Here is a 23,970-nt window from a genome sequence, read left to right as displayed (position 1 = left end):
TTGGCCACCCCTGCTTTTACCCCCAGAGGGGCTGACGCCTCCAAAGCCCCCAAAATATGCGCATGGAGTCACATTCTCCTAAATCAACCTCTTTGATAAAGTGCACTCCAATATGGTGGATAGCCCATAGCATTACACTTGTAATACAGAGTCAACACTCTCCTAATCTAACTTCTTTGATAGAGTGCACTTTCCATGTCTAACCTCTTTGATGAAGTGCAAGTCCCATGTTCATGCTGCAACATAAGATGTCTCATGTCAAGCAGTATTCTGTGGGAAGTTTCTAATTTGGTCAAATTGTCAACTTTTGTCAGATCACACATACCATGATATTTTCCAGTTCATAAAACATTGCAGCAACAAAATCCTGGTTGTCTCGGATGACACAGGAAGGATATTGGGGCTCTGTGATAATGTGCCACTGACCTGGCTATGTATATGGATTATATAAAATTACTGTTAGAAATATGTGCCTGATTTGCTATTCAGAATCCAAATAGCTAATCATACCAGGATATACGTGTACAATATACAGGGCACATCACAACAGCTTACATCCTACTTATTAACGATCACATCTTATTAAGCAGATCCCTTGCTTTCTCATTCATCTGTAGAGATGGTGTAGCTTGAGCACATAGAATACACTTTAAGTTGTAAATTGCCTGCTAAAATGTCATCTTTCCAACTTTTGCAATATCTCAATGTTATTTACAGTTGAAGGAACATATGTTTTGTAAAATCAACAAGATATTTTGTATCAAGAAAAAAGTATTACTTTTTAGAAGTTTTGTAGTACCATAAACTTTACACTGAGCATGTTTGTCAGTCCATAGTAAGTGGTTCTTCTGTGCCAGCCACTGTTTTCCTCTTTTTCTGGCCATCTGATCCCATTCTCCCTGTTGTAATGTGCATATACCAAGTAGCTTTAGAGCATTTTGATAGATGATAAGTTGTGCATTATAAATGCCAAATGTTTGTATTATTATTTCAATAATTCATCTTAACAAACAAGTCATCAAATAATTATTTTGTTGTTTAAAAACCTGGCAGGACCATTCCCATTTTCATTCAGTACTATTACATAACTCCTAACCATAACCATAAATCATGTCAACCATTAAAACTCACTTTTTGGTTAGATTGTAACACCAACGTTGCGGCTAAAACCCGCTAGGTGGATGACATCGGACGACCCTAGGTCATCCACCCAACTGAGCTGGAGTTCGAGGCTCAGTTCGCTCTTCTTAAGATGATTCAAATTCTGTCGCTTTACCAACTGAGCTAATGTAGTTAACACACAAATTTGTAGGTTTAATTGTTCGTATATAGCTATGTGTATCGATGATTTGCTCAAAACCCTTTACACTTTTGTCACTTTTGTGGATGGCGTTGTTCATTTTTTTCGTTTTTGCACGTTTTCAAAAGCCCTCGATAGTAAGCACATGTGCTAACTATCGAGTGAATACGGTATTCAATCCTTCACTATCTTACATGAGAGAACTCTAAAGAGTGAAAAATACCCTAATAACACTTTACAGGTATCAAATACTCTAATACCAATTTTACCCTTTAATAACTTTATACATACTGTTTCATCTTATATTTGTCATGTCTGCCTTTAGTAGTGTGTTCCAATTTAACATTCTGGTATGTTATAAATAAGTAAAGCCAGCCACATTGGTCAGTTTGGTTTCCTCTGGCAAATGTATGCAGCTATTTATGTTAACACATTATAAAATGTTGCAGGAAAGGAATTAATTAAGCGCTTGCCTACGACTGTACAACCATACCATACTATGGACAAATGTACAACCATTAAGGGGGTACTACACCCCTGCCCAATTTTGTGCATATTTTTGCATTTTTCTCAAAATTTTTAGCTCATTGGTGACAAGTAAGATATCTATATTATAGGGGCAAGGACTACAACTACTGCACTGGAAATTTTATTTCAGCACAGACAACAGTTGTGGAGTTACAGTCAGAAATGAGGAAAACCAATATTTGATCAATAAATCAATAACTACTTGCCTTGAGTTGCTGAATTTTCAGTGCAGTAGTTGTAGTCCTTGCCCCTATAATATACATATGCTACTTGTCACCAATGTGCTATAATTTTTGAGAAAAATGCAAAAATAGGCACAAAATTGGTCAGGAGTGTAGTACCCCCTTAAACCATAAAATACCCAGTTACGAACAGCCAAAGCTGAACAGATCTAAGAATATGTGTGGTGAAGATAGCATTAATTCTATGTGATTGTAAAGTGCCAGGAAATTACATACATTATGTGATATTTTTATCACCTAATGTTCTCCTTTTGGATATATAGTAGGAATTCCAATTTAATGAACGCAGCTTTCAGCAGCTGTACTCGATCCAACCGTGATCGTATATCGCGTATTTCAAATTACAACGCGAACGCACGACCTTGGATACAATGCTAACCAATCACGTGTGCGTTGGCATGGTTGGATTCACTTCAGCGTTACTCACGCACAGTCGCTGCGCTGGCGTACATCGCGCAATGTACACAAAAAATCGTAACGCTATTGAAAGCTGCGTTCATTCAATTGGAATTCCCACTATAGTGTGTTAAACCTATATACAAGTATAATTATCATATTGTGGGATAGGCTTTTACGACGGGAATTCATAACAATTAGTGGGTTTTTAGCGGGTTCGCCGTCGGACAAGTTTAGAACTGTTCTAAACTTGTCCGACGGCGAACCCGCTAAAAACCCACTAATTGTTGTAATTATCATACCCAAAGTGGAACTTGGGAATATTATCTGTGACCTCCTGATGTTCCTACCATACATGAATATCATTTTGAAACTTTAAAATTTGACATATTTCTAGAAAGTCAATTGTTACCAAAAAAGTCATAACCCAAGCAGTATGACTTGCATAATTTGGTATCATTGATTACAGTTTGATTGAATATTAATTAATAAGAAGGAAAACATACTGCATTAATTAATCAATCTAATAATAAATTAAATTAATGCCACATTAATTAATCAATTCATCAATCTAATTATTAATGCCACTAAATTCTCCTGATTTTAATTGATTTTTATCATAATTGAACTTCCCCTGACAAATAATTAATAACAATTTTGTTTTTCCTGTATTTTCCAGGTACATTTTCAGGGCAGACTACATGACAACACAAATGTATACCATTCATGTGCAATCAACACCTGAGTGAAAGCGAAAACTGCTTGGAGCCGAGCTACGTCATATCAATACCAGGATCTACACTACGTACACAGTACACTTTGTGGCATGGGTACTATGTCTCCAGGAGTCAAATTTTCTGACACCAACGCTTCTGATGGGTGTGTGAGTCTATAGCTGCTGTTTTTCTTCACTTTTGATCAAGTTCCTCAAAAGGATATACACAATTTACACTTTGGATCTTATTTACTGCCGCACGGTATCATATCAATAGCCAGTCAAGATCATCAGGAAATATAATAGGCTGGACACTCCTTCTGATATTGTGATAACCGCACTATCGGCTCTTTCCAGATAGCAAACTGTAAACAACTTTCTTCAAGCGTCCCATGATTTGTATATTTTGCTGCTGTTTTTGAAGGATATCATCATACTTGAAGAATCTTTTCATGAGTGTCATTTTTATGAAAAATAGTTTTAAAAACAACTTGTTATTTATTACATAAAAACATGGCTTCTACAACACAACTCCTCGTCACCTTTATCTGTACTTTATTTGGATTAGTAACAGCAAAATGGCCGCCACCGGGGCAAGTGTGTCCATGCACATGTTCACTTTCTATGGACCCTCAGCTTACCTATGCCCTTGGACCCGGACAATACAAGCAAGTGGATTGTCGCGGCTTGGGATTGCGTGAGATACCATCAGATTTTCCTCTAGATACGGACGTTGTGTTGCTAAGCAACAACAATATTGGGAACTTAATCACTGATAATCTGGATGAGATAAGGACCCTTTTATATCTCGATCTGTCGCACAATCAGATCAAAAAAGTAGCAAGAGAACCGTTTCGATATAACACAAAACTAAAGTTCCTTAATCTTGGCTGGAATAGGATAGAAAATGTTGTTGCCAATGCGTTTGCCCCTCTGCAAAAACTGAATAGGCTATTAATGCCATCAAATGCATTAGCAAGGATACCTACTGCTATAAGCAACCTCTCTGCACTTACTCATGTGGATCTCTCTAAAAACCGACTCACAACAATTGACCAAACGGCTTTACAGAAGACGCCACTGGTGCAATTTTTGAATCTGGAATCAAATATGATCAGCGCTATCGATGCAAACATCATCAGACAATTACCTCAGCTCATCAGCTTAATGTTAACTCAAAATCAAATTTCTTATTTACCCACTTACATGTTCCACGGCATGCAAAATCTGGAACATATTGCCCTTGGAGCCAATAACATAGTCAATCTACCGGGAATAATCTTCCGAGGAGCGCCGAGGTTACGCAAAATCGACCTTCATCAGAACAGACTCACATATCTTGATCCTCAGCTATTCCATGGAATGCGAACATTAGAAGAGGTTCATCTGAACCAGAACAGACTTCTAATGATGCCGCCCGGAATATTCCAAGGATTGAGAAATCTTGCCATCATCGACTTAGCAGGGAATACCGGTTTGCAAACTTTACCAGTAGGAATTTTCCGAGGATTACTTCTGTTGGAAGAAATCCATCTCAGTCATTTACAGCAGATACCAGAAGGGATATTCTGGGGTTTGAATGCCGTGGAAACGGTATCAATCACAAACAGTTACATCACACCTGTGTTGGGGTCAATTTTCCGTGACCTTTCCTTACTGCAAGAGCTCAATCTTGCCAGTAACGGAATAGAAGTTATTCCTGATAATTTATTTGAAAATATGAATTATCTAGAAATGTTGGATTTATCCTCCAATCAGCTCACCCATTTTTCAATGGCATGGTTTGGTGGTAGGACACTCAATAACTTTGGTTCACTTCTGCTGCAAAACAACAGAATAGAAGACCTCCCTGCTGAAGCTTTTGTTGAAATGCCATATCTGCAACAATTGAACTTAGAAGGAAATCAATTGAGTGAGATCAACGACAACATATTTCCCTCAAGATCTCAGATTGATACGCTTTTATTGAGTAACAACAGAATACGGAGAGTGTACCCTGGGATTGTACCAAAACTGATTAATGTTGAGAAACTGACCGTCTCAAACAATAAACTGACGTGTGATTGTCACTTGAAACCATTTGCAGAATATTTGAAAATGCATGTGGAGGTCGTAGAAGCACCCAATGAACTTGTTTGTGCTGTGCCAAAATTATACCAGCATCAACAGATCATAAAGCTAATCGAAAGCCCGCAAAATCCTTTCACATGTGTATTTCCTCAAATCATGACCAGACCGCGTCAGAGACAGCTGAATTTGAATTATGGCGGATCCACACAACTGAGCTGTTATCTTTCAGATTCAGCCGCAGCGGATATAATTTGGAGACTACCAGATGGCTCCCAATTAGTGGCGCCTTTTCTAGATCCTACATCGCCTGTGGCTAGTAGGCCAAGGGTATATGCTAGGGCATCTGGAGACTTAGTGCTGCAAAATTTTGACCAACGCGATACAGGAATATACACGTGTCAGACTGTCAATACTGTTGGATCTGATGAAATTACATACGACATGCGAATTATACTTCCTGTGCAACCAAGGCCTACGGTACCAAGACCACCAATTACAGCACCAAGATATACTCCAAAGCCTACAACTCGAAAACTTGTACCTCGTTTCACAGTAAGACCTGCCACTGTCAGAGTAACCCAACCCCGATTCCCAACCGCCAGAACTGCTATTTTCCCGAGCAACCGTGTAACCATTGCTCCTAGAGACCGAATTACAGATAAGATAGGCACTGCGATAAATCGGACAACATTGATGACTTTTACTCTTCCGCCGACAACCTTGCCTGTGAGCCATTGTAATCCTAATCCATGCCAGCATGGTGGAACATGCAAGATTGTGGCAAAGCAATTCAGTACTGATAGTTATGAAGATGGGAGTGAAGAAAGCTACTACAGCAGTAGTGTAATGAAACAAGGAGAGAGGATGTACAATGCATTACCTTCTGGTGGTGACCAGTAAGTTGACAATCATTCCCGACCAGGGACGGGAAGGGAGAGGGCGTTCTCAAGTTTGGTTTGGGCAGGGATGTGCTACTGAGTATTTTAAAGTGGGCCCATCCATATATTATTTTTCAAAGAAATTTGGCTCCACCGCTATAAGTCAAAATTCAGCACAAAAGTTTTTAACACCGTCTCCACCAGTGTTTACTCAGAGGCCGTATGTCTCAATTTTGGCCCAGTGAAAATTATTTTTGTCTCACAAAAATTTGTAATGCTGTATTACAATTAGTGAATTTGGGGAATTACTGGGCCAAAATTGGGCCAATTTGGGAAGAAAATGTTTCATTTGGCGCACCCAATTTCCAGAGAGAGTAAACACTGGTCTCCACCCCATTAACTAAACATGTCAATCAAATCTGAGACTTATCAAATAGATAAACTAAACTGAGCTCAAAAAGAAACTTATAATTTTTCACAAGGTCATATCTTGAAATCCTGTCCATCAAATTGAACCAAAACTACACACAGGTTTACTTCAATACTCTACTCTTAACACATGTCAGTAACCAAGCAGTTATCAAACTGACACAACAGCAAAATGCACTGACATGGAACAGCTTCCTGGACCACATTCACAGCCCAGCCCTGTTTCATGAAAAAAGTGTATGAAAAGCAGAAAGCAGCCCCATTTTATCATCTGTGCAAGGATCTTGTGTGCATTCTCACAGATGTTTTGTGCTGAGTGCCAAATGTTGGACTGTGAAAGTGGAGGAAGTCCATGAAGCTGTCCCGTGACAATGCATTTTGCTGTTATGCCAGTTGGACAACTGCTTGGTTACTGACATGTGTTTTGAGTAGAGTATTAAAGTAATCCTGTGTGTAATTTTGGTTCATTTTGATTGACACTATTTTAAGATTTAAGATATGACCTTGTGATTCACAAGTTGTAAAAAATTATCAGTTTCTTTTTGAGCTCAGTTTATATGGAAACCAAAACCAGTATGTAGAAGCAAAAACTTGAATAGACCCATTGTCTTATACAGCACCACTAGGAACCAAAGTAAATTTCATTTAGAGAATAAAGGTATTGTTTTTAGCCGCTGGAGTGCATTTATCATCGCATATAACACAGGCGACATCATTATTTTACGCCAAAATTAATGATGTCGCCCGTGTATATGAGACGATAGATGCACGACAGCGCTAAAACAATACCTTTATATCTCATTCTTAAACACTTCAATTTAAATAAAAATATCATACAAATTTTAATCAAATTAAATCCAACATTTTGCCTAGGGCTTAAAATCGATCAGTCCTGTTTTTGCTGTGCGCCTCCGATTGGTCCAAATAGCGAGTACGCGTATCGCGTCGACGCACATGCGCTGTCCCGTGTGATATCGTGTCATATCACATGGGTAAAGCTGGGTAAGAACCAATAAGATTGCAGGAACGTTCTCAAGTGTTTAAGAATCAGTATTAAAAGGGCATTTCGTGATCCACAGCCTCATCCCCCACTGGAAACCTCAAGCTACATAATGTTTATGTACAAAAAAAATTTTGCAGATAAATTTGTTTTTGCAAAAATATTGCCAAATTTGAATTACGTTCTGGTACACCAGAACAAAATTACAACACTAGCCTATGGAGCAATGTAATACACATAATCATGCATAACTCGCGAACGCAAAATCGGAATCAACTTAAATTTTGGAAATAAGCTTTTGTCGTGGATATCTACTGAAAATGCCATAAAAATAGGATGCTAGGATGACGAAATACTCCTTGAAGTGTTTCAGTATAAAATAACAAATTGTCCAGAACAAAAGGTAATGAATCAGTATTATTTTGCACATGTAAAAGATGTGCAAAATTTGACAACCATTTTGACACTAAATCATTGATATCAAAATCAAATAGGGGACAACCTAGTAATGAGTCATGATATTGAATAAATAAAAGCTTTCCTTGTAGTTATTTTATCATGACAAATCTAGTGCTTTAAGGTTTGACATTTACAATGGTGGGTTTGAGCTGGCAATTATGTTATACTTCTGACATTTACTTGGCAAAATGGGAGAATGTTCTGTTGGTTTAAAAAGCAAAATGTACTGGTACTCAAACCATATGAACACACATTGTAAATTTCTATTACTGGTATTAAGGGTATACGAGGTATTGTTGGTCGAAGCAGCCAAACAAAAAAATTGATTTTCCTTATCTGAATCAATATATTATTGAAAAATAACACTTTGGTGTTATGTAAAAGTTCATTCTACAAATCATATACTCTGAAAACTTGCTTAATTTATTGTTGTTAATGAGCTATGTATGTTTTACAAAAGTGTTGTTGTTTCAGCCCTCTAGTTACAACATAACTCAAGAACCACAGGACCTACAAAAGTATATCTGTGATATTTGAATTCTTCAACATGCTCGCTATGAATTGAGCATTGCAATTTTTGCTAAAGCTCACTACCATTCGCAAGATGCTGTGAACTACTTTTTTTCTGCTGCTTCGACCAACAATACATCGTATACCCTTATACCCAAAACAGATTTGTTAACAAAATTTTCTCATGTCCACCTTTACCATGTAAAAATGCACCTTGATCATACAAAAATAATAATAATAATTTAAAATCATTGATAAATAGCAAAATGCACTCAAATCATAATGACCACACATTATAAATTTATAAACTGAGCTCAAAAAGAAACTTATCATTTTTCACAAGGTCATATCTTGAAATCCTGTCCATCAAATTGAACCAAAATTACACACAGATTTACTTCAATACTCTACTCTTAACACATGTCAGTAACCAAGCAGTTATCCAACTGACACAACAGCAAAATGCACTGACATGGGACAGCTTCCTGGACCACATTCACAGCCCAGCCCTGTTTCATGAAAAAAGTGTATGAAAAGCAGAAAGCAGCACCGTTTTATCATCTGTGCAAGGATCTTGTGTGCATTCTCACAGATTTTTTTGTCCTGGGTGCCAAATGTTGGGCTGTGAAAGTGAAGGAAGTCAGAAAGCTGTCCCATGACAGTGCATTTTACTGTTGTGTCAGTTGGACAACTGCTTGGTTACTGACATGTGTTTTGAGTAAAGTATTAAGGTAATCCTGTGTGTAATTTTAGTTCATTTTGATTGACAGTATTTTAAGATATGACCTTATGATTCTAAGTTGTAAAAATTATAAGTTTCTTTTTGAGCTCAGTTAGTATTGGCATTTGGCATCAAAATGTAGGAACCAAATTAGATTTGTCAACAAATTTTTCTCGCATCCACCTTCATCATGTAAAAATGCACCTTGATCATAAAAAAATATTTAAAATCATTGATAAATAGCAAAATACACTGGTACTCAAACCATAATGACCACAAACTGTAAATTTCTATTATTGGCATTTAGGCATCAAAATTATGGGAAACAAAACAGGTTTGTCAACCAATTTTTTCTCACATCCATCTTTGCCATGTAAAATACACCTTGATCGTTAAAAAATATTTAAAAACCTTTAAAATCATTGATAAATATAGGAGCATGAGACATCAAATTTGAAGGGCCGGCTGAGTCGAGTCATGCTAACTATCTCACCTGTACATCACTTGAAGCATGAAGCATTACTGTACCTCATCTCTGCCTGACTCCATGGGATAATATTATCCATGTTCTTATATAAGTGATGACTTTATTGTGACATTGGGCTATTCCATTTAAAATCCACACTACCCCTGTGGAAGATTTAGCTGAAGTCTGCTACAGAGGGAGTATCAATTTTGAATAGAATAGACAATTAAATTCCATTTGAAATACTCACCCCAGTCGTGGAAATATATAGATATAGGTAAAGCCATAATAGGGGGAGTATAGGTTTCAAAATGATTAACTTTGACCAATTACATTTGAAAAATATACTCCCCTGTGGAAGATATTTCCAAAATCTTCCACAGGGGAGAGTGGATTTTAAATGGAATAGCCCATTCAGTACTTTGACCTTTTTGTCTTAAGTTTTAAGTGAGTTCTTGCCCTCTATATGCCTATTATTCCTGTTGACATAATATTTCAAAGTTTGAGTTTACATCTGATCATTTTCTCCCATATTACATTTTACTTAATTCTAGAGTGAGAAAGAGTGAACAGTTTAACCAACCCAAAGTGTTACAATTAAACATGACAACAAATAAACACAAATCCCGACCGGCACACAACCCAACTTGAAAAAAAAGCAAGGGAATGTGCGGCATGGGAATCGAACCCACGACCTTCCGATATCTAGACGGACGCCTTATCCATTAGGCTTTTAATTCTAGAGTGTTATTTAGTTGCCGTTTTCCAATGTGTACAAAAATTGACCATATCCATTGTAATGACCTTTCACAATATTTTAAGATTTTTTGCAAGTTCTTTGCTAAATTCCCACAACATATAGACCATTTCTCACCTATACTGCACACAAAGAATATTTGTACACATAAATCAAAAGCAGTATCTTAAAGACACTCAACATAAATTACCAAATAAAGTATTTAATAGGTGGAGAATTTTGTTTTGCATATTTTATACCTTATATGGCACAATGCCATTTCATTTCCACAAATATTTTGATTTTATGACCGTGCACTCTGATTTGTTAAAACATCATGTGAGAGCCTTGTATACTGCAATAATGGGTCAAGTGCCTACGCATTGCATTACCCCCATACAAAATAAAGCTCAGTATGCACCGAATTTGCAAATCATCTGTCGGAGTAAACTCCTTTTTATTTGTAACCCCAATTTGGGGCCCGGTAAGTTACGGGGCCCTCCCGAATGCATATACAATTTGTAATCCAACTTCTCTCAGAGAAGTTTACATCAATTTTTATTTACCCGTAAGTTACGGGGCCACTCCCGGGAAATTCCCGAACCCTTCCCTACATTACTCCCCGTAAGGTACGGGGCCCTTCCGAATGCATATACAATTTTGTAATCCAACTTCTCTCAGAGAGTTTACATCAATTTTTCTTTACCCGTAAGTTACTGGGCCACTCCGGAAATTCCCGAACCCTTCCCTACATTACTCCCGTGAAGGTCTGAGGCCCTCCGGGATTTCCCGAGCTCTTCCTATATCCAAAGTGTAAGTTTATTGCATTCATCATTTTATGAATTATTTTGAACCCATTTAAATGCCAAAACCTCGAGGGGCAAGTACAAAATATCCACCCATTTTGGATGAAATTCCTGGCCCTGGCCGATTTTCCGCCCCCAGTCAAGCCATCTGGTTTCCCGCATAATGCCCTTAATATATAAGTGCTCCAATTTTCCCCGCAAACCACTTAGTGTGCGCTATTCTGTGGCTGCGCCCCCAATACCCCTTCTAGCCCCTACAAGCTCGTACAAAAGAGAAAGAAAATTTTTCTTTTCCTTTGTTTGGGAGTGGTGGGTGGGAAAAATTTTTCCACAAATAAAACTACGTGTTACTCCTTTCGTGACAGAATGGTGTGTGCCTATTTCCTGGAAATTAGGCCCACACGGCTGAAGCGATCGACAAATCCTATTGGCTGCTTCAGACAATAGGCCTTGATACCGATTGGACATTAAGAATGCTGCACCCAAGCACTGAAACCCAATGACAATTGGGCTAGGCTATTCTCAGGGGTAAATCTGTTTATTGTGCATTGGCCAATAAACTTTATTATGCTTGGTTACGCATACAATATTTCGCGATATGCGCTGTCACTTACTCATGCACCCTCCGCCTTGAAGGAAACAACTTTAAATGTTTGGACAAAAATGGGATATTTTCTCTTTAAAATCGTACTATTTTGTGGTAATAGAATAGAAATGGAGTGTAGCATTATCATATACATCCTAATAATGTGTCTTTGGCAGTAAAAATTTAAATTTTAAATTATGGATTCAGCTGTGTCTCACTTATTATTTACATTTTTACTACCTCAGACACATTATTTGGGTGTAAAGGATAATTCATTATCTCTATTTCTTAAATCTGGCTAATATCAACTTTAAATTTTAACTGCTGATCCAAAATAAAACTTTGTAATTCCAAAATTAATCCTTGTTGCCATGATCTACTGGATAAAAAGTGGAATACAAATTGTACAGGCACTTGTTGCCTCAGCAACCAGCCCAAAACCTAATTGGGCTATTCCAGTTAACATCCACACTACCCCTGTGAAAATTTTTGAAAATATCTTCCACAGGGGGAGTATGAATTCAAATGGAATTATCACATTAGCAGTTCCATTTGAAACTCACCCTCCCTCTGTGGAAGATTCAGGTCGAATCATTCTCAGAGGGTGTATGAAATTCAAATGGATCTGTCTGATGTGTTCATTCCATTTGAAATACATACTCCCCTGTGGAAGATAATATCTAACATCTTCCACAGGGGTACACCTTGGTCTGGGGCAGACATTTTAAAAATTAATTTAGAAGAGCAGCAACGACATCACTTGCATTACATTCCAGATGTTAAATCTACATCATATGCAAAATTTGAGGAAATTCGCACAAGTCCGTTTTATTTTTTGTTTTTGTCTATAACTAGTCTTTACATGTAGCCCTAAGGAAGAGAGTGCCCGTTGAGGGCGCTATAACCCCCATTTTAGGAACAAAAATGTGATTTAAAAAAACGGACTTGTCGAATTTTCAAAATTTTCAGAGTATGTAGTATGAACATGTAGAAATATAATCAAGTAGTTGCCCTACCTGCTCTTCTCCAAAAAAATAAAAAAAGTCCTATACCTCAATGATAATGAAACCTAGGTGGTAGTGTGGATGTTAACTGGAATAGCCCATTTGGCACACACATTAATGTGACTTCCCCAGGTTTGGCACTGATTCATCAACAGATTCACAGCCGTATCTTATTGCTGTGATAGTAACAATAGAATACGATCTAGCACTAATTGGTTTGCGTCATATACATACGTCATCGTGGTCTTCGTAAAACCTAGGGAACAATTCATGACACCTCTTTTTGGATTCATTAGCACGGCATTTGACACTTGAGGTTTAAACTAGACCAGGAATTAACTTGTTTACTGCCAAGATATATTCTTTATTTGTTATATAACAATGAACAAATTACAATAGTGACTTTTATGACTGTTTAGAAATACATCTCATTTAAATGTGCCAAGCTTCAAGCCATATTTCAGAGTGACAACAAATAACATTTGCCAATCGCATGGTCATCTCAAAACAAGATTCTACCCACAAAGTGCATGCTGTGTGTGCATACGCTTGTCAAACGCATGCTTTAATTAGCACATATACTTTGCAAAAGCCGTCTGGCGCAAAAGCGTGAGAAACCAAAATTGATTCTTAGCCGTGTTATATGACACAAACCAATCGGAGGTGCATAGCAGCAATGGGACTGGTCGATTTTAAGCCATAGATAAATCCTTTTGGTATACTTATGATTAATACTTTTATTTGAATTCAAGCATTTAAAAATGAAAGTGGCTAAAAGCAATACCTTTATTCTCTTAATTACAAAAATAACAAAGAAGATTCAAACATCAAACCATACATGGGCAAATATACATATATCAGAGGGATTGGAAGCATACACAGAAATACCGTTCATCTGTGCCTCCATTTTGACCAAATAAAGGTTGTCAAATTCAGAAACCTTGTTCAATTTACTCCTTGCAAAATATCATCAGATTATTGAAAATCTCCATAATTATTGCTGTAAAAACTTGGAGGAAATTATAAAACAGTATTTTGTAAGCAATCAATGTATACCAATAAATTAGTGTTCCTATGCATTTTGAAAATTAAGATTGATCAACAAGTTTGCTAAGTGAGGCACAGGGTACTACGGGCTATTCCAGTTAAAATCTATACACCCCATTTGGAAGACATGACCTTATAATCTTCCAGTGTGAATTTCAAATGGGGTTACCTGAATGGGCGACTCCATTTGACATGTACATCCCCTGTGTAGAAGAATAAGACCATGTCATCCATAGGGGTGATTTAAACGGAAATAGTCCTATAATTCTGAAAGAAATGAAGTGCCACAGAATTGTCCTCATTTAACTGAACATGTCACTTCACTTAACATACAACAAGTGATATTGCAAATGTCATTACTATATTTAAACTCTTTCATTTCCGTTCTCATCCTTACAGGTTTAAAGCAGAATGTCAATGTCGTAAGAAATGGGGTGGCGCAATGTGTCAATACAAGAAACCTGAAATGCCCGGCACCATCAAGATCCTAGAGGTTGACAGCAACCTCATTACACTAACCTGGTCACAAATAAAACACAGCAACAACATCCAAGGCTATAGGATTCTCTACAGCAAAGTCGGCGACCGCACCATCGTCAAAAGCATGCCTATTCATCCCCAAGTCAGCTCCTACACTATGGAGAAATTATCAAACGATGCAACATACAGAATTTGCGTCGTTGCTTTCAATATGGGCGGTGAGAGCGCGATCGGAGAACAGAACTGCGTTTGGGCTGAAACTACGTCTCAAGCATCTGGTCTGACGTCTCTTTTCAATATTCAACTTTTTGCAATAGGTGGTGGATGTTTATTATTACTGATCCTACTCATCTTGTCTTTGTACTGTTATCAGAGGATGCAAAAGAAGAGGCAGGACGAGGTCTTTGCGGATGATGTCCTCGTCAGGCATCCGGTGCCGCGACCTCACTCGTCTGCGAGCGAAATGATCCGGCGGAGCATGAGAAGGCCTACCGCATCCTTCTATGCAAACAATGACGATGTCATGTTAATTGACTTAGCTAATCAAGCAGGAAGACAAATGTATATGAATCCATTTGATTCCAACAGACATTCCATGTTATTTTCAGATCTGGAGAGATCAGGTGGGTCCCATGGCAATGGGTTTACCCTGCCTGAAAGCCCGAGACTATTCCAGAAACCCAAACCTCGTAAGACTCTCAAAATTCAAGATGATACACCTCTTTGATGAAGACATGCATAGTTGTATAACCATATGAAGTTATGTTGAGCCTACTTCCAAGTTGGAGCAAGGGGAGTTTTAGGTCATGGTAGATACTATGATTACTTCTGTAAGGGCATATGTCTATATCCCCAATATGTTTGTGCATTGACAGAATGACCTTTGAAAGAGTTGGGTACAAAAAATCATGTTCCACAACTTGAGGTCAAATTTTGAGCTTTGCTTGTTTATTGGAGGTCACTGAGCTATGCCATTGGGTATGAGATCATTACTTTAGAGCACTCATGCAAGCTCATCTGTAAGGACACAGTCCTATATCTCCAATACATTTATGAATTGACAGAATGACCTTTGAAAGAAATGGGTACAAAAATTCATGTTCCACAACATGAGGTCAAAATTTGAGCTTTGAGGTCATTGAGCCATTGGGACTGTGATCATTAAATAACAATGCTCACAGTGTATGTGTTAGTAATGTCTACTAGCTCAAATGACTATAAGAGATGCGTTATAAGCTAAAATAACCACCTTTTTTAAGTTCAGCTTTAAAATTAAAACACTTCAAGATTCTTCCATGAGTCTAAATAACAGATGAGGATTGCATCAAAATGCCAATGATGAGAAATGTATTGCAATGCCACTGGCCTACCTAGAAGCAACAACATTTATTTTTGTCAACATCAGTATGGGAAATTTTCATCATTTCGAGGGTTCAGAAGCAGAAAACTGTAAGTCACTATGACCAGCTCTCACAAAATGAGCATAAAGTTGGCTCCTTGCGTTGGTCTTCAAAAATCAATATTTCCTCCACAATGCTTTTGTTTTCTATTGAATTTTGTCATGATTAAAGGACTGTACATTAGGCGAAGGCACCAAGTTTAGCGGTAGCTTTGGACATTTAATTTTTTTAATTTTCACCCAACTTACCCAGGTGAAAAATAAAGAAAATAATTAAATATCAAAAGCTAATGCTAAACACAGCGCCTCTGCCTAATGATCTTCTATAGTGCCCTAGCAACTTTATTCTCATTTTGTTGAAGCAGGTGATTGTGAGTTAAGGCTTTCTAGCTCTCAACCCTCGATTTGAAGATGTTCAACATTTTCATCTGTTCTGTTATAATAACCTATTGACTGTGCATCTGCAGAAAATAGCATCAGCACTGTGATACATAGTCAAGAATAGTAAATAATTATACTTCTTAAAAAGAAATAATTAATGAGTGTACATATCATATTAATGATCTGCCTGGTGCAGAAAGTGTTATAAATATGGAGAAATGATCAGAACCTCACAAAGTAAACCTACCCTGATGAAAGACTATAGATTTGCTGTAGATAATGTACCTTGTCTTTCTATATAAAGGATGCACAGATGTTTTCTGATGATTTCTGTTTTAAAAGGTCATCATCATTTAATGACCTGCAATGCAGACATTTTTCACAGGCACTTTGGCAGTCAAGTAAGGCGTTCGACTATGGTGCGAGAGGTTGCGGGTTCGAACCCTGAAGGTGGTTTAGTACGCTCTCATGGAAAATTGAGTTAGCTTGAAATTCCCCTGGACAAGGAACTTACTGCTAATTGTCTAGTTGTAACCCATACGAAACTCGGGGAGATGATCCTGGTTGTGAAGGTTATTTGTGGAATGTCTAGGGTGTGCGCTCTTGAAGTAGCAAAGTCCCTGAATGTTGCTAAATGTTTTATGGAATGATGTGGGGCCGTAGTGGTCAGCGACAACCTGTAAAGTGTGCTGAGGCTTGTGGATCAACGTCTAAGCATTGTGCCTGTGCGTAGCGCACTATAAATCACTGCACTTTTTTTTGTTGGACTGTCTATGGTGTGCGCATCTAAGCAGCAAAGTCCCTGAGTTGTTTAATGGTTTATGGAATGATGTGGGGCCATAGTGCACTATAAATCATTGGGCTTGAAAAAACCTGTAAATAAGATTTTTTCAGATTAATAACCAGTTCTTTTATATTTTACATGCCTTTTGACCTTGTAATATATGCAGCAGCAATGTTACGCTGCAGCAGCAAAAATCTAACTAAGGTTGAAAGACAGAGAGAAAGTAAAGAGGAAAAGTAAGATTTGAGAGGGTTTTTTGGTCGAGAAAGTGAAGCAAAGGTAGTCTTTGTGAGATTTTATCACTTCTATCCATTATCTTGATCTGTTTTCAGAATCTTTGTTCATAGTTGTAAATGTATCTAGGAAATAAATATATTATATCTGAATAATAATATGTATATAGGATGAACTCAGATTCTTTACAAGTGCATGTGTTTAGCATTTGTACAGACGGACAAGAATAACTGTATCTATAAAAAAAATAATTGCAACACAAGCTGATCCAACCAGACTGAAGTTGGCAATAATGAAATTGAGATGTAGGCTAAAATAAGGAGCAAAAAAAAATCAAAAAATATGAAATTGACATAAATAAAAAAATTGTCACTTTGCAGCCAAGTATGCCAGGGGGCTTTTTTTAAAAAAATCAGTCAGCTTTGGTATTGAGTTAAGGGTTGGGGTATGAATGCGTTTGGACAGTATTTATTTTGGGACATTAGAGCACATCAGACATATCGAATTGCATTCTGAATACGAAGAATGTCATTCTGATATCAAATAATTTTGATTTTTGAAATTAGCAATTTAATACACATTTTATGGCAAATCATTAAAATTGATATTTTTGATATTTAACAGTACTTGAAGTAAACTTTATAAATCTGATGATTTATACTTAAAGTGTATGTAGGTGGGATGAAAAGCCGACGATCAATTGAAAATTTTGACCTTTCGTATTGAAGATATGGATTTTTTTCCCAAAACACCAAAAAATATTAGGTCTTTTTGGGAAAAAAATCCATATCTTCAATATGAAAGATCAAAATTTTCAATTGACCGTCGGCTTTTCCTCCCTGCTACATACACTTTAAGAATATATCATTAGATTTATATAATTTACTTCGAGGACTGTTATATATCAAAATTTGAAAAATATCAAATTTTTATAATTTGTCATAAAATTTGTATTATATTGTGATTTAAAAAAATGAAAATTATTTGATATCAGAAAGACATGCTTCAGATTCAGAATGCAATTCGATAGGTCTGAGGTGCTCTCATGTCCCACAAAAAATACTGTCGAAACGCAATAAACGCCATCATTTTGGATCCCTTAAGTTAATGCCATATTGTAACATTTTGTTGAGGTCGCCCGCAATATATTTTTCAAAATTCTGCGGATTTTTTCATGATTGTAATGTACTTTATTAAATACATACCCTGCAAAAATCAAGACTTCAGGAGCTTACTTAAAATCAGAGATTTTGAATTAAGTGGAGGAACCATTGTTTTATTATTACAATGGAAATATTAGTCGAACACATACACAATAGAGAGTTCCCGTGTTTTCAAGCGGAACGGACTACAATAGGGTTTATAACGTGATTCGAACCGCCCATGTATTCCTCATTCCTTTGATTTGGTCAATGACCCTATTGGTGCTACATTCTACAAAATAACATTTGCTAATTATTGCTTGCCGAGTGTTGGTATTCTGAAAATTGGAGTTTAGGTTTCCCTCCAAGACGGCGGGTAACCCAAAACACGGGAACTCTCTATGTTCATAACACAGTATGGACATTGCGTGCGAGATGGTCACACACACACACATCAAAGGATCATAACGTATCACGACTGATGGAGTGACATAAAAATATAAAAAATAAATGTAGATATTTATATAGCGCTTTATGCCGTAAACAGCCTCAAAGCGCTTTACATTTATTCCGCCATTATTAGAATATGTCGGAACCACGTTTGCAGCCTCAGTACAAGTGGCGCAGGGTTCATCAGTACAACGACTGTGACTACCCCTAACAGCTTCCCATTGCACCTGGATGGGGTGAGGCAAGTGAGGCAAAGCGCCTTGCCTAAGGGCGCAACACGGTGGTGGGACGGGGAATCGAACCCACGCACATCGAGCAAGCTCTCAGATTATGAGTCCAAGGCCGTAACCACTGAGCCACCGTGTCCTCATGCATTGGTGACAACGGCCCTGGTAGTAAATTCCAATTTTGTCTTTTCTTAAACTCAAATTCGGCTCAAAATTAAAAGGAGACACATCTGACATTAAAGCAAACATTGGAAAGAAATATTAATTTTTTATGGAAATGTTACAATATGGCTTTACCAATGGTAATATCTCAATTTTCAAAATATCTGACTTTTGTCAAAGTGGATCAGATAGTGTCAAAATTATGACTTGTATGATTTTAATCAGATTTATAAATACTAATGACAAATTATGATATAATGATTATGTATATAATGTGAAAATTGTTTGTTTGTTCAAATGCTTTATATTGTTTTAATATACCAAATTGTATGCTGCAAATTATTGTATAGTACATGTAAACTTTAAAATAAAAAAATGCTTGTGTTGGACTCTACATACAGGGTGAGTCACAGACTTTACATCCAGGGTGAGTCACACACTCTACAGGGTGAGTCAACAACAAAGAAGATGATTTGAAATACAGGTTGATCAGTGGCGTAGCGTGGGTCATCCGATTGGGAGGGAGCACCGGGTCTGATTGGGGGGGCACAAGCCATTTTTCTGCCATTTTCCTATGGGATTTTTTTTAAATTTCCACCCCCACCCCCGTGCCCCTATGATGCTACGCCACTGAGGTTGATATCATACAACTTAACAAGATTTACCAAATAGCAACTACAGAAAATCTGCACATAAAAGTTGCCATAAGGCGAAAACCCAACCCAAACATGTTCTACTGGCAGACACACCTTTTAAATAGGGTCAGTCAGTCGGTCAGTGTTTGTGTGCTTTTTTGCAAATGACCCTAAAAAAATCTCCAAAATCTGTAAATAAATGTGTTACTATTTTTCTAATTTTCACTCGCTTAGCTCACACTGTTTCAGTCAAAATCAATTAACTTTTGCACAAAATGCAAAGTAGAAACATTGCCAAAATGGTCGGTCAGGCACTTGGAATGGTGTGTTTTCCCACTGCTTAAGGGAATGAACCAAAAGATCAATGAAGCACTATTCAATGTAACTAGTTTCATTACATGGTAAAACTCCTTATCTCTTCATCTGTAATGGAAGTGGGAGTGAGGCAATATTACATCAGTTTTATTAATGAGTACAAGAGAAATGTAATCAACCTTTTTTTAAGGGGGTACTACACCCTTGCCCAATTTTGTGCCTATTTTTGCATTTTTCTCAAAAATTATAGCGCATTGGAGACAAGTAAGATATGTATATTATAGGGGCAAGGACTACAACTACTGCACTGGAAATTTTATTTCAGCACAGACAACAGTTGTAGAGTTACAGTAAAAAATGAGGGAAAACCAATATTTGATCAATAAATCAATAACTACTTGCCTTGAGTTACTGAATTTTCAGTGCAGTAGTTGTAGTCCTTGCCCCTATAATATACATTTCTTACTTGTCACCAATGTGCTATAATTTTTTGAGAAAAATGCAAAAATAGGCACAAAATTGGGCAGGGGTGTAGTACCCCCTTAACACCCTCCCTCCATAACTAATGTCCTTCATGGTGCTTCAGGGATTTTCGGAGTGATTCCCATAGAATGGGTCTTGTTCATTTCAACATCGTTTTGGTAGATTTGGTAATATATCTCTACTTTGTAATTTTACATCTACTGCTCAGTGCCAGAAGTGGGTAAGTGCAATAGCTGCCATGTGTAGCTACCATGTGTAGATGAGTACAATATAATGTGTAAATTGTCAAATGTTCACAGGGCAGCTATTGCACTTGCCCACTTCTGGCACTGAGCAGTCGACATGTAGCTTCAAGGGAATCAATTTTTACAAAAGGGCTCATTTTTTTCCCATACCGTAATTTTGAACAGATATTTATATTTCCATGACTTCGCATGTTTTTCGATGGGTAAAAGGACTTTTTTCTTCCACATCTTTCCAAACATGCTTACTTTTTCCATACAAAAAGAGTAGGGAATTACCAAGTTTATGTACTCCATTATGTAGCTTTTGTTTTTTTAATGCTCTGCATGCTAGCCATAAACAGTCCAACTTTTGAGATCTATTCTCTCCAAATACAAAGAGTTATATCAAGAACCATGAACCACTGAACCTATACTAGGCTTGTTTGTACTCATTGTAATCCAGTTTTCTTGTTGATTCTAAATATGGTAATGAAAATGTATAATTCTGAAATTTTGAATTTCTAAAAATATTTGAAACTGTCGTCTGCAGTCAACACCAACATGGCAAGTTAAGCCATACCAAGTTTATTGCTGCTGTTATTTGTTTTTATTGTCATTGATGTTTTTGCTATTGTTATTGTTGCTGCTGTTTATGCTAAATAATATGTTGTTATTCTTTTTGTTGTTGTTGCGCTGCTACTGTCTGTGTTTGCAATCCCTAAAGTAAATTAAATTACGATTCAATTAATTTTCAAATACTACATTATAACTCATCATGAACTTTCTCAAGTACTGGACTATTCCACTTGAAATTCATCCACCCTATGGAAGCCAATACCTATACTCTCACATACAGGGGGTGTAGATTTCAAATAGATTCACCCATTTTGGTAACCCATTTGAAATTTACACTCCCTGTGTGGAAGATTAAAAGGCCATGTTTTCAATAGGGGGTGTGGGTTTCAACTGGAATAACCAATATGACAAATTCAGTAAATCTGGTCAGGATTTAATGCATGGATTTCCTCATTATTAGGCCACCTTAATTAAATAGTTAGTCTTAAAGCTCCTGTGTGCATTAGTAAAATTGCCTGTTTTTGCGCATTATTCCTGCTGGATTGAGTAAATTTCAGGGTTTTTTCACGGCAGTGGAATGATGCCACTTTCCCCCACATCTCATATGCACAGTTTATCCCTTACATATCCTGTGTCATAGCCCACCAGCCCTGTGGTTAAGAGTCTAGGAAATAATTCCTAATATCTCATACCCTAGTTTGTATGCCTTTATCTAATCTTGCCGCACATGACAACTTACTAATTAGCCCTAACCCGGAAAAGAGTCTATCCAGTGTAGGAATTTTTTAGCCTTTTTAAGAAACATGTTTGCAATTGGCTTATAGCCATCACATGCTGACAATACACATAACTGATTGGTTAATCAAAACTAGACAGGTCATGGCCAGGCCTAACTACAAAGTAAACATATCATTCTGTATAGATAACTGTGCAGCAGACGATTTACTTAAAAAAAATTACTACATTGCACAAAACTAAGTCCATTATCTATAGTTAATTTAATGTTTATTGACTCTTGTTATAACCCATATGTATAAACCTGTATAATATTGGTGTTCATATTAAAGCAGGACTATAAAGAGACAAATATCCCTGACCCTGACAAAAGCTAGCAAGAGCAAGCTGTGTAATTTGTTTACTTTAGTGATAAGATACAATTTTCTTCATAGTTATAGCCAAATTTGTTTCCTAGTAGGTGACTTAATAAAAATTCCTTTAAAAAGGAATGGGGCGCCCAATGTGAGCTTGGTCGTGATGTGGTAAATTTCATGGTGTTTAGATTTGGTATTATTATCTCTTGCAAACCCGGTGACACCTCATTATAGAAATCAGACCCGTCGATAGGTTGTAAGAGGGGATAGCCTTTTCCAGGCACGAATTGGGCCATATATAAAGAAAGTTTTGCTACTTTGCAACGCAATAAAAACCTAAATGCAAAACGAGATCCTGTAGGTGGCTCCCGAGGTGAATGAGGTTTTTAAAAAATATTGTTTTCCAGAGTCAAGACGCTGGTATCATTATTAAGCCTCATATCACTTATTTATTGTTGAATAAGTGCAGATTAGGTTAGATATGAATATTGAATGTTAGACCAAAGTAGCTCAAAGTACATGTACTATACAGTTGATCCGTGAACTTGTCTTTTTTAAAGACAAATTCTTGTTTCCACTGTTTTATCTTTTCTTCTAAATCCACCGCACAAAAATATCACGTCTGACATCGTCAGATGTCAAAATAGCCTAAATCATAAATCTCAATCATATTCTTCATCTTGACTATAGTGAAACCTCCTTGACAGATGAAAAGGTGGTCTTATCAAAAAGCTCATCCTACAGATAAAAAATTAAAGAAAAAAAACCTATAAAAAACCCATTCTGCATTATGTTTTCAAACTTTGAGGAGCTTTAGACTAACTATTAAATTAAGATGGCCTTATTTTACAACAACAATGAAGTTTTTTAAAGTCTGCCCTCTAATGTTCTATCATCACCGAAATTGCATTGGCTAAAAACCTAATTAATTTTAACATTAATTTTATACGGCATAAATGGAATATTTTATTTACTTTTTGACTTCCGAAATATTTGATCTATTTTGAACACTAGCAATTCATTTCTGGTTGGCCCTAGATGAAAGGGCCTCTTGAATGATCATACTTAAGACTTATTCCTACATATCACAAAAAGTTAATTACATAATGTATTAAATATTACCTCATATTATATGGTCAAACACAGAATGACATCACTTTGTCATTAATGCTCTGCGTGCTAGCCATGCGTTTCAACATAAAAGTCCAAATTTTGAGATGTATTCTCAAAATATCAAGAGCTATCTAAAGAACCAGTGAACCAATACTAGGCTTGTTTGTACTCATTTCAATGCATTTTTCATGCTGATTCCAAATATGGTCATGAAAATTCACATTTTTGACATTTTTGACTTTTTTAAACAAAATTTGAAACTTGTCGTCTACAGTCGACACCCGCGTGAAAAGAGTTAATATACTCCAAGGCAAAATAACCATTTATGCCCTATAAAATTAATGTTAGGTAGGGCGAGTTAGCGCAGCGGTAATTCCTCGC

The 23,970-nt window shown here is 36.9% G+C and overlaps 2 protein-coding genes across 3 annotated transcripts in view; one reads left to right on the top strand and one right to left on the bottom strand.

The window, feature by feature from the left end:
• Positions 1-17,603, top strand: part of LOC140147851 (uncharacterized) — a 64,851-nt gene extending 47,248 nt beyond the window's left edge. The window contains exons 2-3 of the mRNA XM_072169620.1: positions 3,146-6,147; positions 14,293-17,603. Coding sequence (XP_072025721.1) covers positions 3,695-6,147; positions 14,293-15,100 — 3,261 coding nt within the window. The 5' untranslated portion in view covers positions 3,146-3,694 and the 3' untranslated portion in view covers positions 15,101-17,603. The remainder of the gene's footprint in view (positions 1-3,145; positions 6,148-14,292) is intronic.
• The window catches only part of LOC140147852 (pseudouridylate synthase 7 homolog), a 245,319-nt gene that overhangs the window by 157,929 nt on the left and 63,420 nt on the right, over positions 1-23,970 (bottom strand). The gene's annotated exons all lie outside the window — the stretch shown is intronic.

This window comes from Amphiura filiformis, chromosome 3, assembly GCF_039555335.1.
Source record: "Amphiura filiformis chromosome 3, Afil_fr2py, whole genome shotgun sequence".
NCBI lineage: Eukaryota > Metazoa > Echinodermata > Ophiuroidea > Amphilepidida > Amphiuridae > Amphiura > Amphiura filiformis.
Note: the sequence above shows the minus strand (reverse complement) of the source record. Positions and strands in the feature narration are given on the sequence as shown.